The 13,054-nt window shown below is 43.4% G+C and overlaps 2 protein-coding genes across 5 annotated transcripts in view; one reads left to right on the forward strand and one right to left on the reverse strand.

Moving 5' to 3' along the window:
• The window catches only part of PFKM (phosphofructokinase, muscle), a 47,514-nt gene extending 38,762 nt beyond the window's left edge, over positions 1–8,752 (reverse strand). Inside the window, exons 1-2 of the mRNA XM_053557536.1 lie at positions 8,656–8,752; positions 7,903–8,025 (exon numbers count right to left, since the gene is read on the reverse strand). Coding sequence (XP_053413511.1) covers positions 7,903–8,025; positions 8,656–8,737 — 205 coding nt within the window. The 5' untranslated portion in view covers positions 8,738–8,752. The remainder of the gene's footprint in view (positions 1–7,902; positions 8,026–8,655) is intronic.
• A 122-nt stretch (positions 8,753–8,874) lies between these two features.
• The window catches only part of SENP1 (SUMO specific peptidase 1), a 77,349-nt gene continuing 73,169 nt past the window's right edge, over positions 8,875–13,054 (forward strand). For 2 of the 4 annotated variants that reach the window (XM_053557539.1, XM_053557540.1), the window contains exon 1: positions 8,875–9,990. Coding sequence is in view for 2 of the 4 variants with exons in the window: in XM_053557537.1 (XP_053413512.1) it covers positions 10,573–10,624 (52 nt within the window). In the remaining 2 variants the exon portion in view is untranslated. Of the gene's footprint in view, positions 9,991–10,025; positions 10,625–13,054 lie in introns of those variants that run through there. The other 2 variants (XM_053557537.1, XM_053557538.1) reach the window with 1 other exon arrangement.

The following is a 13,054-nucleotide window of genomic DNA, read 5'->3' on the forward strand; positions in this document are numbered from 1 at the left end:
CCTCTGGATGGCTTCTAGAGGGTCATTTATACAAACTCAGATCAACCTCTTTTTTTTTTTTTTTTTGTAGAGACAGAGTCTCACTGTACCGCCCTCGGTAGAGTGCCGTGGCGTCACACGGCTCACAGCAACCTCCAACTCTTGGGCTTACGCGATTCTCCTGCCTCAGCCTCCTGAGCAGCTGGGACTACAGGCGCCTGCCACAAGGCCCGGCTATTTTTTTGTTGCAGTTTGGCCGGGGCTGGGCTTGAACCCGCCACCCTCAGCATATGGGGCCAGCGCCCTACTCACTGAGCCACAGGCGCCACCCCCAGATCAACCTCTTGAGAAAGATAGCTCAGGGAAAAGGTCACAAGTCCCGCTGTAGGTTGAAGGCCCTACTTTCAAGTCTTTATTATGGCAGAGGTAAACAAACTCTTCAGCTGAGGTATGTAGTCTCAACCTTGGGCCAAATAAACTTTCTTCCCTTTAAGAAGTATGATTTGGGGAATACTAGAATACAAAAGACAAATAATTATTGTCTAAGACAATCCTGGGAACCTTCCTCTTCAGATTTGCTAATCTCACATCAAACATAATGTGGAAGCCTTAGCTGTTTAGTAAATATATGGTCCAAGGCATATACCTCCTAGGCTCTTAAATACATCTCCATAGGCAACTTAGAGGTAATTTGATACAGGAACACCCAGGATAAGGTGGTTCAAAGGGAGAAATCTCTGTTAATCAATGGAAGGTTAAAGAAGTATTCCATTGGTCAACTAGCATCTTTGGTTATTTGGCTGAAAAAGAGCTTTTTTTTGAGACAAGAGTCTCAGTCATCCTGGGGTTGAGTGCCTTGGAATCAGCTCACAGCAAACTCAAACTCTTGGGCTCAAATTATTCTCTTGCCTTAACCTCCCAAGTAGCTGGGACTACATGTGCCCACCACAATGCCTGGCTATTTTTAGAGACAGGGTCTCACTCTTGCTCAGGCGGGTCTTGAACTTCCAAGCTCAATGAATCTACCTGGCTTGGCCTCTCAGAGTGAAAAAGTGCTTTTATAAGGCCACTATCCCAGTCAATGACCTTCCAAATTCCGTTGATGTTATAAGGACCCTGAGAGTTTTAGCTCCATAAAGACTCAAGTGGAACTGATCTTGGAAGTCTGGAATCAGGAGCTCCACGTTGAATGGTGACTTCATTGAGATGAAGGCAATGTTGATAGAGGCAGAACTTCCACTCAGTTTTCTTCAAGAGTCCAGGTTCTTGGATCATTACAACATAGAACAGATGAGGATGCCAAAAACATGCATACACATTTTTTTTTTTTTTTTTTTGAGACGGAGTTTCAAACTGTCGCCCTGGGTAGAATGCCTTGGGGTCACAGCTCACAGAAACCTCAAACTCTTCTTGGGCTTAATCAATTCTCTTGCCTCAGCCTTCCAAGTAGCTGGGACTACAGTTGCCCACCACAATGCCCGGCTGTTTTTTTTGTTGTTGTTGCAGTTGTCATTGTTGTTTCAGCTGGCCCAGGCTGGGTTCAAACCTGCCACCCTCAGCGTATGCGGCCAGCGCTCTGCTGACTGAGCTACGGGCACCACCCCATGTATACACATTTTAAGAAAGAAAAAACTGTGTTAACATTGTAATACTCAATATATACTGACATTTATCTTTTTTTTTTTTTTTTGTAGAGACTGAGTCTCACTTTATGGCCCTCGGTAGAGTGCCGTGGCCTCACACAGCTCACAGCAACCTCCAACTCCTGGGCTTAAGCGATTCTCTTGCCTCAGCCTCCAGAGTAGCTGTGACTACAGGCGCTCGCCACAACGCCCGGCTATTTTTTTTTTTGGTTGCAGTTTGGCCGGGGCTGGGTTTGAACCCGTCACCCTCGGCATATGGGGCCGGCACCCTACCGACTGAGCCACAGGCGCCGCCCTGACATTTATCTTGTATGTTGCATCTCATATCTTTTGTATTTGCAGAAATCAGATGTGACTTGAGTATTACAATTTAAATACAGTTTTGTCCTTCCTTAAAATGTGAGTGTGTATATACGTGTATATATGTGTGTGATATATACATATATATACATATATATATGCACTCTCCATATCTGGAAAATCTTGTCTCTGATGCACCAACCAAGTATAACTGCTTAGGAGGAACTTGGGCCACAGACAACAGTGATACTCTCTACATATCAGTAGTACTCACAATGCTAGTTGCAGTAACTTTGTATCCTGGTCTGGCTAACCTACCTGAGTTTCAGTGTATGGAATTCAGTAGTACTCACAATGCTAGTTGCAGTAACTTTGTATCCTGAGTGTATGGAATTCGGTAGTACTCACAAGGCTAGTTGGAGTAACTTTGTATCCTGAGTGTATGGAATTCTGTAGTACTCACAATGCTAGTTGCAGTAAGTTTGTATCCTGAGTGTATGGAATTTGGTAGTACTCACAATGCTAGCTGGAGTAACTTTGTATCCTGAGTGTATGGAATTCAGTAGTACTCGCAATGCTAGTTGCAGTAAGTGTATCCTGAGTATATGGAATTTAGTAGTACTCACTATGCTAGTTGCAGTAACTTTGTACCCTGAGTGTATGGAATTCAGTAGTACTCACAATGCTAGTTGCAGTAAGTTTGTATCCTGAGTGTATGGAATTCAGTAGTACTCACAATGCTAGTTGGAGTAACTTTGTATCCTGAGTGTATGGAATTCGGTAGTACTCACAATGCTAGTTGCAGTAACTTTGTATCCTGAGTGTATGGAATTCGGTAGTACTCACAATGCTAGTTGGAGTAACTTTGTATCCTGAGTGTATGGAATTCGGTAGTACTCACAATGCTAGTTGGAGTAACTTTGTATCCTGAGTGTATGGAATTCAGTAGTACTCACAATGCTAATTGCAGTAAGTTTGTATCCTGAGTGTATGGAATTCAATAGTACTCACAATGCTAATTGCAGTAAGTTTGTATCCTGAGTATGGAATTCAGTAGTACTCACAATGCTAGTTGCAGTAAGTTTGTATCCTGAGTGTATGGAATTCAATAGTACTCACAATGCTAATTGCAGTAAGTTTGTATCCTGAGTATGGAATTCAGTAGTACTCACAATGCTAGTTGCAGTAACTTTGTATCCTGAGTGTATGGAATTCAGTAGTACTCACAATGCTGGTTGCAGTAAGTTTGTATCCTGAGTGTATGGAATTCAGTAGTACTCACAATGCTAGTAACTTAGCATCTTGGTCTGCATAACCTACCTGAGTTTGAGTTTACGGAATACCCAGGTACAGAGAAATAGAAGGGCAGCAAGGGGCAAGGGCCCTAGAACATCTGCTGGTAATGGATGGGCTAGAAGATAAAATGAAGAATATGGGTAGTTGTCCCACACTCTCACCCATCATGGCATGCTAACCATCTGTCTTTATAAAGCCTAGGGACCAGGACATAGGGGTAAAGGGTTATGCCTAGGGTTACATTGGAGCTGATCTTCTATGGGCCAGAAACACACACATGTATACACAAATCCACAGCCTGTCTTATCATAGTAAAGGCAGAGATTTTTTTGTTTTTTTTGGCCGGGGCTGGCCACCTCCAGCATATGGGACCGGCGCCCTACCCGCTGAGCCACAGGTGCCACCCAAGGCAGAGATTTTTATACTGATGGGAAAGGAGTTGGAGAAACCAACAGCTTCAGCTGCTTCCCTGCCAGGGGTGAAACAAGAAACAAATGTATTCCATTTTTCTTGAGGACTAGAACCCAGCATCTCTTCATAACTACACTTAGAGGAAGGAACAGAACACCCTGGGGTGGGGGTGGGGGGTACCTACACGTTTCAGGACGGCAGAAGCAGGAGAGGCCCATCAGGCCAGGAGTTTTGCATGTTTTGGCATCAGTAGTGCTGCGCCCACCTCTGCTATTTGGTGGCATGAGTGCCTCACTGGTGATACATTACCTAGAGGCAAGGAATGGAGCAAGACAGTGGCATTCACCTCACCAGAGCAGGTACCACGCTTTTTTTTTTTTTTCGTAGAGACAGAGTCTCACTGTACCGCCCTCGGGTAGAGTGCCGTGGCGTCACACGGCTCACAGCAACCTCTAACTCTTGGGCTCACGCGATTCTCTTGCCTCAGCCTCCAGAGCAGCTGGGACTACAGGCACCCGCCACAACGCCCGGCTATTTTTCTGTTGCAGTTTGGCCGGGGCTGGGTCCGAACCCGCCACCCTCGGCATATGGGGCCGGCGCCCTACTCACTGAGCCACAGGTGCCGCCCGCAGGTACCACTCTTGTCCCCCTCTAATACATGCTCTACCCAGAAGTCAGAAAGATCTTTTAAAAGGAGTAGGGCACTGGCCCCATAGGCCGGAGGTGGTGGGTTCAAACCCACCCCTGGCCAAAAACTGCAAAAAAAAAAATATGATTTTGTTATTCTTCAGTGATTTGCCACAGCTTGAAAGTATCAACAAGAACCAGAAGGCAGGGTGGCCCCTGTGGCTCAAAGAGTAGGGCGCCGGTCCCATATGCCGGAGGTGGCGGGTTCAAACCCAGCCCCCGGCCAAATAAAAAAAAAAAAAAAAGAACCAGAAGGCACTGCATGACCCAGCCCTCATACTGTCTTTTGTGTTCATGCTCCAGCTGTGTTTCCCATCACTCAAGTTATACTGGCCCACTCTGCTCCTCCAGTGAGCTGAACTCCTTCCCATTTCAGAGCCTACTGTTTCCTTTTCCTGGAAAGCTCTTCTTCTCCCTTGGCCTGGATAATCCATATTCATCCCTCAAGCAGATTAGGTCCTTTGTTTTATACTCTTATTACATGGTATATTTTCTAATTACATAACCATGTATGTGATTACGTGGTTACTGTAATACTCCCACAAGACTGCAAACTATATGAGGACAGGTAATGTACCTACTTTTCTTTTCTTTTTTTTTTTTTTTTGAGGCAGTCTCAAGCTGTCACCCTGGGTAGAGTGCTGTGGCATCATAGCTCACAGCAACCTCCAACTCTTGGGTTCAAGCAATCCTCTTGCCTCAGTTTTCCTATTTTTAGTAGAGATGAGTTCTTGCTTTTGCTCAGGCTGGTCTATGAACTCGTGAGCTCAAGCTATCCACCTGCCTTGGCCTCCCACAGTGCTAGGATTACAGACGTGAGCCACCAAGCTTGGCCCATGTACCTGTTTTTTGTTTTTTTAATACTTTATCCCTAGTGCCAAGTACAGTGCCTGACATAGCATGTGCTTAATGATTTTCCTTGGAAGGGGTTAGAAGGAGGTAGAAAAGGAAGGAGGGACAAAGGAAGAGATGAAGGAGAAAAAAAGGGGAGAGAAAGGAGGGAAACAGGCAAGAAAAAAGGAATGGAGTTCCCACTGGAGCTGAGAAAATATTTTATTCCCTTTCTCTAGTTGGAAAGCTACAAGAGTCAAGAGAGGCCCTTACCTGTAGTCCCAATGCTTAAAGAGAGAAGTCAAACATTAAAAATTCTGTCCATGGGATAACGCACAGAAGCAGAGACAAATGGGTCATCAGAGCAAAGGAGGTCTGACGTGAGCATTGGGTACAGAGCAAAATAAGAATGGTAAAAGCAAGAAAGATGAGAGAAAATAAGAAATAATCTGTGCAAAGTCAAGAAACAGTAGGGCAAAGCCACCAACTGGATTTCTTGTTCCTAGTTACCTCCTATGAACAAAACAAGTCTGATTAAAGGGACATAGATCCGTATATTGATAGAAAGTGTCCCAACATACGAATAAATTGAAATCCTTGTATATAAGCCATTTTCTTGTGTGTGTGATTAACTCTGGGCATTCCAACTAGAGTGTGTTAAGTCAGATTTTATGAAGAACCATGGTGGAGCTCATGAAGCTCTGCCTAAAGGCACTGTCTAGCTCCTCCCTTCCCATCTCTAAGGCACTGTCCTTTATTTTTATTTATTTACTTTTTTGAGACAGAGTCTCACTTTGTCATCCTTGGTAGAGTGCAGTGGCATTATAGCTCACAGCAACCTCAAACTCTTGGCCTTAAATGTTATTCTCTTGTCTTAGCCTCTCAAATAGCTGGGACTATAGGCACCTGCCACAGCACCTAGCTATTTTTTGTTGCAGTTGTCATTGGTGTTTAGCTGGCCCAGGCCAGGTTCAAACCTGCCAGCCTCGGTGATTGTGGCTGGCACCTAACCATTCTACCACGGGCGCTGAGCCATTGTTTTATTTTTTGAGACAGAGTCTCACTATATTGTCCTCTATAGTGTCATGGCATCACAGCTCACAGCAACCTCAAACACTTGGGCTTAAGTGATTCTCTTGCCTCAGCCTTCCAAGTAGCTGGGACTACAGGTGTCCACTACAATGCCCAGCTATTTTTTTTTTGTTTTATTTTTATTATTTTTTTTCTTTATTTTTATTTTATTTATTAATTTTGCAGCTTTTGGCCAGGGCTGTGTTTGTTTATTTATTTTGTTTTTGTTTTTGTTTTTTTTTTTGTAGAGACAGAGTCTCACTGTACCGCCCTCGGGTAGAGTGCCGTGGCGTCACACGGCTCACAGCAACCTCTTAACCCTTGGGCTTACGCGATTCTCTTGCCTCAGCCTCCCGAGCAGCTGGGACTACAGGCGCCCGCCACAACGCCCGGCTATTTTTTGGTTGCAGTTTGGCCGGGGCTGGGTTTGAACCCGCCACCCTCGGCACATGGGGCTGGCGCCCTACTCACTGAGCCACAGGCGCCGCCCCCAGGGCTGTGTTTGAACCCGCCACCTCCGGCACATGGGGCCAGCGCCCTACTGCTTTGAGCCACAGCCGCCCCGTCATTGTTGTTTTAGCTGGCCCAGCTAGGTTTGAACCAACCACCCTCAGTGTATATGGCCAGTGCCCTACCCACTGAGCTATGAATGCCACCTGGGCATTGCCTTTTTTTTTTTTTTTACAGTTTTTGGCCAGGGCTGGGTTTGAACCCGCCACCTCTGGCATATGGGGCTGGCACCCTACTCCTTTGAGTCCCAGGCATTGTCTTTTAAAATTCAACATTTTGATCTAAAGTTATCAACTTCTTCACTTACACATTGTCTCTCATTTCTGCTCCTTGATCATCATCTCCTAAGGAACAGGGGAGGTAGATATCTGGTTCAGTTTTTCAGCGTCTACTGAGTTTAGCACATTGACTTCAAATAGTAAGTGCTCAAAAAGCGATGAATAAATGTTGCTAAATACTGCTGTATATTTCATTACTTAAATTGTTAATTTATTAAGGAAAACCTTTTTAGTCTTGAATTCCTTCTGAAAATATACGGAATCCCTAAGTCACTTCTAAACTGTTAACTATAAGGACAATGACAAAGCTGTTTTATACATATGTTTTTAAATATCTTTATTATTTCCAGTATATTACTGGGCAGATAGTGGAATATGTTTATTGTGAACTGACTCCAATAGAGATGTTCTGAGTTGAGAAGAAATGCACAGATTTGTGTTTGTGAAGCTTCACATAAATTGCTTGCGAATTGAACATTAATTAAAATATAGAGGATACATTTATTAAAAAGATTCCTAAGGTGAATTTTTGACAATGTTTGGAATCATTTTGTAATATAACTCCTTAACTTGGTTAACTTTTTTAAAGTTTCACATTTTTATATACCAAGGATGCCGACACTAGGATAAGCCAGATTGGCATCTTACAGTTATGAGGGAGCCAACTAATTTAATATTAAACAAATTACGCTATTGGTCATAGAGAGAAGTGTCTGTCTTTCTAGTTTTCCAGATGATCTCTCTCTTGCACATACATACACACTCTTTTTTCCTTATGTCTTAAGTCATATTTCAACTTTGATAAATCTGCTCTAATTTATAACACTGTGCAGGAACTTTTCACTTTCCCATACTCCTTTCCATATTCCTCCCCCTTGTTTACCCACATGCCTCACCAGTTGTGAATATAGGTATGCCTTCCATGGTGTCTGGATCATCCACGGTATCTAGACTCTTCAAAACATCTGTCTTTGTTGGTGGCTTTGGTAGTAACACACTGGAAGTTGAAGCTTCCCCAGCTGAGAAGCAATAGCTCTAGGTTATCCTCAAGGTGGGATTTAGGGGAGTATTCCTTGTTTCCTTTCATTTTCTCTATGATTCTTAGCTGTTTAGAGCTTTCTTTCCAAAAATCCAGTGAAAAATTACAGAAGTGATGACTCTTCTCAACAACTATCTTACCTTAAAAATATTCTATTCTTTTGACATAAATAGGAGAAAAACTGAATATATAACTATATATAGATATTTTGAGGCTGAGGTGAAGGGAAGGCCATTGTCCTTTGAGGCCTGATTTATCTCATGAATTCTGGATTGTCAATTACAATGGCAACAAGGACTCCCACAGATGAGCCCAGATAGGTTGAAATAACTCACAAAGCACATAGAAATCAAAGACCAGATGATGAGCTATAGATTGTGCTCCCCACAACTCCCATGTTCTCCTTATTTGCAAAAATCTCACCTATACTTGTACAAAAAAAAGATATGATTCAATGACAAACATATAACCATTGCTAAGAATGGAATAAAAAAGGTCATTTGACCACAAAAGTTTGTATTTACGCTAGAAAGTCTCATATCCTACATTGAGACTCCCTGTGAGAGAACTCATTCTCTGTCACTGGAGTATGATTAGGAGACAATGGTACCTGTTCTCTGAGGAGTCCTGTCTACCTGGCGAGACTGAATTATACACACGTAATGTTTCAGACGAAAATCCTTTTTATGCATGGTTGTCTTCTAGAAATAGAGAGAATTTAATTGTAATCAATAGGTCTGTGGAATGATTAAGATGTCAATGATTGACATGAATCAGATATGTTCAAAACTACTAGGCCTTGACACTTAAAAATAGAAAATATCAGCTTATGAGGCGATATAAATAATGTACTTTCCTACATTTGACACAGTATGAGTCCCTGAACTCAGCAAGGTGCTGAGAGTATCAAAAAAGCTGGGGGGTCTCCAGAAGATTCACTTTTTTAAGTCTTGAGCTCAGACCATGGCTGACATCTGGGTCCAGAGGTGCTATTCAGAAGCATTTCTCCAGACAGGGCCTGGGTCAAAGGTCTGCCAAGTTGAGGGGCTTGGTAAACAGTCTAACTGAAAAAAATATTTTCTCTCCTAATTTTCTCTTAGAAACCATAGCACAGATGACAGGTTAATCAGTGTGGTCCCAGGAACATCAGGGTCCTTTTCTATCTCTACTCCCCTAAAATAGACCTCACATCTACGCCTGATTTCAAACTTTTCCAGAGTGATGGAAAACTCTACATGTTGCCTGAGTCTAACTTACACGGCCCCTAGGGTACTTTTTTTTTTAATTTGCTGAGTGATCTATCAAGCACGATGCAGTGCAAAGAGGACAGAAATGCAAGTTAAGAAACTCGTTTCCCAGTTCTACATCTGCCGTTAACTTCAAAACTAGGAAATCACTTTTCTGAACCTGTTAGCATGAAATAACCTCTACAAGCACTAACGTTCTGTGATTCTTAATAAAACACGATACAGCCTGAGATCGATTTAGATCTCAGGTCTTCATCTGTTGGGGGAGTCACAGGTTCCCGCAGATCTACAGCCACAGAGAAAAACTGCCCTGAAGCTGGAGCGTGAGCAAAAATGTCCGTGCGGAACCAATGGCGGCGGGTAAAGAAGGCGAGGGAACATAGAAAAGCAAAGGACGAAGGGCGCAGTAACAGTATTCCAAGTGCAAGAAAGAGAAAAACCCCAGATAGAAAGGTTAACTGGGAAATTACGACTACAATCTTAAACGCTCCCTTAGCTTCTTTAGGCCTCGCCACACCGCGCAGGCGTTCCGCTGGTCTTTTACACCGCTCTTTGACCTCCTGCACCACCCCCTTCCTCCGCAGCCACCGAGAGGCTCTTCCGGTGTTGTAAAGGCGGTTCCGGTTCGCGGCGGTTCCCGGGTTTTGCGTTCCGCGCCCGGCCGGAAACCCCTTCGCCTAGCAGCCGGTTCCGGTTCGGTGAGTGGCGGCGGGAAGCTGGGGGAGGGGTGAGGATGGAGGGAGCCTGGGCCGGCAGGCTGCGCTGGACCGGGCCAGCTGGCTTAGACTGGGCTGGGCGGAAGCGGGGACCGCTGTGGGGCTGGAGCCTTTTCCTCTGCCCCGCCCCCTGGGACCACCTCTCCTCCCCCCTGCTGTCCGGCGGCCGCAGTCTGGCCGGTGGCCGTTAGGAAGGCTACCTGAAGCCGTTCTTCAGGCCCCTTTTCTCCCTGGGCCGCGGAGAGGCCGCCCTCTTGCCGGTGTAGTAGGCTCCATCTTAGCGCCTAGCTCTACTTGTGTGGAAAGGGCAGGGCGGTTGGGATTCCGGGGCTTTCCCGCCAGAGCAGTCTTCTCTCTAGGGAGACTTGTTTTGACCTGGAAGCTCAGCTTTCTGTCACCACCTGCTTCACCTCTCGCCTTCCTTGAGACCCGAATGGTATTTCTCGACTACTGCTGCGTCTCACGTAAACATTTCTCCAACTCTTACCCTGTGATATCTCCCTGAGATGCGATATCACTAGTGCCACCACCAGAAAGAAACGTCTGGACCCTTCTGCCGAGGTTATGAAAATCCCCTTAACTGCCACAATTTGCTTACCTGACTCATCGCCTCCCGGTAATTCTTTTGAACCGTCTTTTTCTTGGGGTATCCTAACGTGATCTCTCGGGATCTGTGGCCAGTTTCGCTTTTCTTGACTTTGGTGATTTCTGTTTATCGGTGCCTGTGCAGTATTTCCACTATCTCGTTGGCAAAAACTTGCTGCTTTATCACTTTTAAGTCAGCCTTGTTAAAGTTATTTCACATTATGTTTGATAACACATTATATTTGGGATGGTGGTGATTCTTGTAAAATTTACATAAAGGCTTTTTATAGGCTTCCAACTGTTTGACTTAGGAAATGTTGTTGCAATTGGTTATTCTGGATGGAGTAGATCACATCATTTCCTAAATCTTTACTCTTGGTAAAGATGTGTTAAGGATTCGTGTTGAAATTTGGATTACACTGACATAGTTACAGTGAAACCGTGAGCATCTCTGTAAACATGATCCCTTAACTTTCTTCCAATTTAGAGATTCTCTTCTTTTTTTTTTTCTTGTCTAGTCCCTGTTGGGATACCTCATTCATTTTTATCTGATTTCACTTAACTATCTCAGCTGCAAAGATGGTTTTCATGTCATCAGTCTGATGAGTTAAATCAGGGAGTGGATGGATACAAGAACAGGTTCTGCTACTTCTGGCTAAGGTGATGTAATGCTTAACTACTGTTTTGGACATCCTTCATTTTCTTCCCCTGACTTCCACATCTCCTACCATTTGTACCATCTTTACTGTCTTGCTGTATCTGTTTATGAATCTGTTTTTCCTCACTAGACCTTGAGCTTTTTAGTGGCGGGGATCAGTTCTTCATTTTTGTATCCCTAGTAACCCTGCACAAGTAGTTGGTGCATGGTAAGTGTATGGGTATGGAAAAAGTTGAATATTTAGGATTTAAGGCTTAGAGTGTTAAGATGTTAGAGTGTAATTGGGAGAGATTACATATGAAAAAGGAGGGGGAAAAAACCCTAAACACATGATGACAGAGTACAAACTATAATATATATGATGGGCAGAGTTCGAGGTAGGGTGATTCACATGATCACATCCACACCCTTCTCATATCATAAATTCTTCTAATCACATACTGGTCCTAGATAAAGCTAATAATGCCTCTCAATATGTATTTCATCATAGCCCTAAATATTGTCTTTTATCATCATCTCTTTTCTTTTTTTGAGACAGAGTCTTATATGTTGCCCTCCCGGTAGAGTGCCATGGCATCACAGCTCATAGCAACCTCAAACTCTTGGGCTTAAGCGATTCTCTTGCCTCTTATCATCACCTCTTTATGTAAGCTTATGTTTTATCACACTTGTTACCTTCTGTTACAATCATTTTTTTTCTGTCAGATTTCCTATTACCTTATTTTCAGTTACTGACCCGACTTCACCTGAATAACTATAAACTGCTTGTGTTTTCTTCAGTAAACTAAATGGCCTGTGTGTATTGGAAAATAAATTATTAGAATGATTTTCTTTTCTTTCTTTTTTTTTTTTTTGAGACAGAGTCTCACTTTGTCACCCTGGGTAAAGTGCCAAGGTGTCACAGCTCATAGCAACCTCAAATTCCTGGTCTCAAGCAATCCTGAGTAGCTGAGACTATAGGCACCCACCACAATGCCCGGCTAATTTTTCTATTTTTAGTAGAGATTGGATCTTGCTTTTTGCTTGGGTTGGTCTTGAACTTGTGAGCTCAGGCAGTCCATCTACTTTGGCCTCCCAGAGTGCTAAGATTATAGGCATGAGCCACTATGCCTGGCCTAGAATGATTTTCTTAAAAGAAAAAATTCTTAACACTTGCAGGAATTTGGTAGCATCAAAGTTTCCAGATCCAGCATTTCATGGAGAACCTTGGGGTAAAATATCTCTTCTCCCAATATATTAATAGCTACAAAATGGTTAGAAGAAAATACCATAAGTGCACTGAAGAAGCTAGATGTATTTGTATTAAAATATAAATGTGGGGCTTTATTTAAAATTGTAAGTCAGTGTGGATTCACCAGGATTAGCTAGAGATTACTTTTAAATCGCCAGGGTAAGTGAACCTTTGAGTTTGTGTTAAAAGATTTGAAGTTGTGTGATGCTGTAAATGTGGATTTGTCCTGGAGTCAAGATACCTGGATTCTTAACTTCCCTTTGCCCCATTCGTGTGATTTCAGGCAAGTCATATAAGCTCTGGACATAATCTGTTTGTTTCCCTTTTCACATCTATCTCAGCTAAATGCGGAGGAAATTAACATGGGATTGTTCTTCTGGGCACCAGGCTTTTAAATTGATATTCTTATGCCTACACACTGGCTCGTGCCTATGATCCTAGCACTCTGGGAGGCCAAGGCCAGCAGATTGCTTGAGCAGTTCCAGACCAGCCTAAGCAATAGCAAGATCATGTCTCTACTAAAAATAGAAAAACTGAAGCAAGAGGATTGCTGGAACCCAAGATCGCTTGAG

Source organism: Nycticebus coucang, chromosome 12 (genome assembly GCF_027406575.1).
Source record: "Nycticebus coucang isolate mNycCou1 chromosome 12, mNycCou1.pri, whole genome shotgun sequence".
NCBI classification, from domain to species: domain Eukaryota; kingdom Metazoa; phylum Chordata; class Mammalia; order Primates; family Lorisidae; genus Nycticebus; species Nycticebus coucang.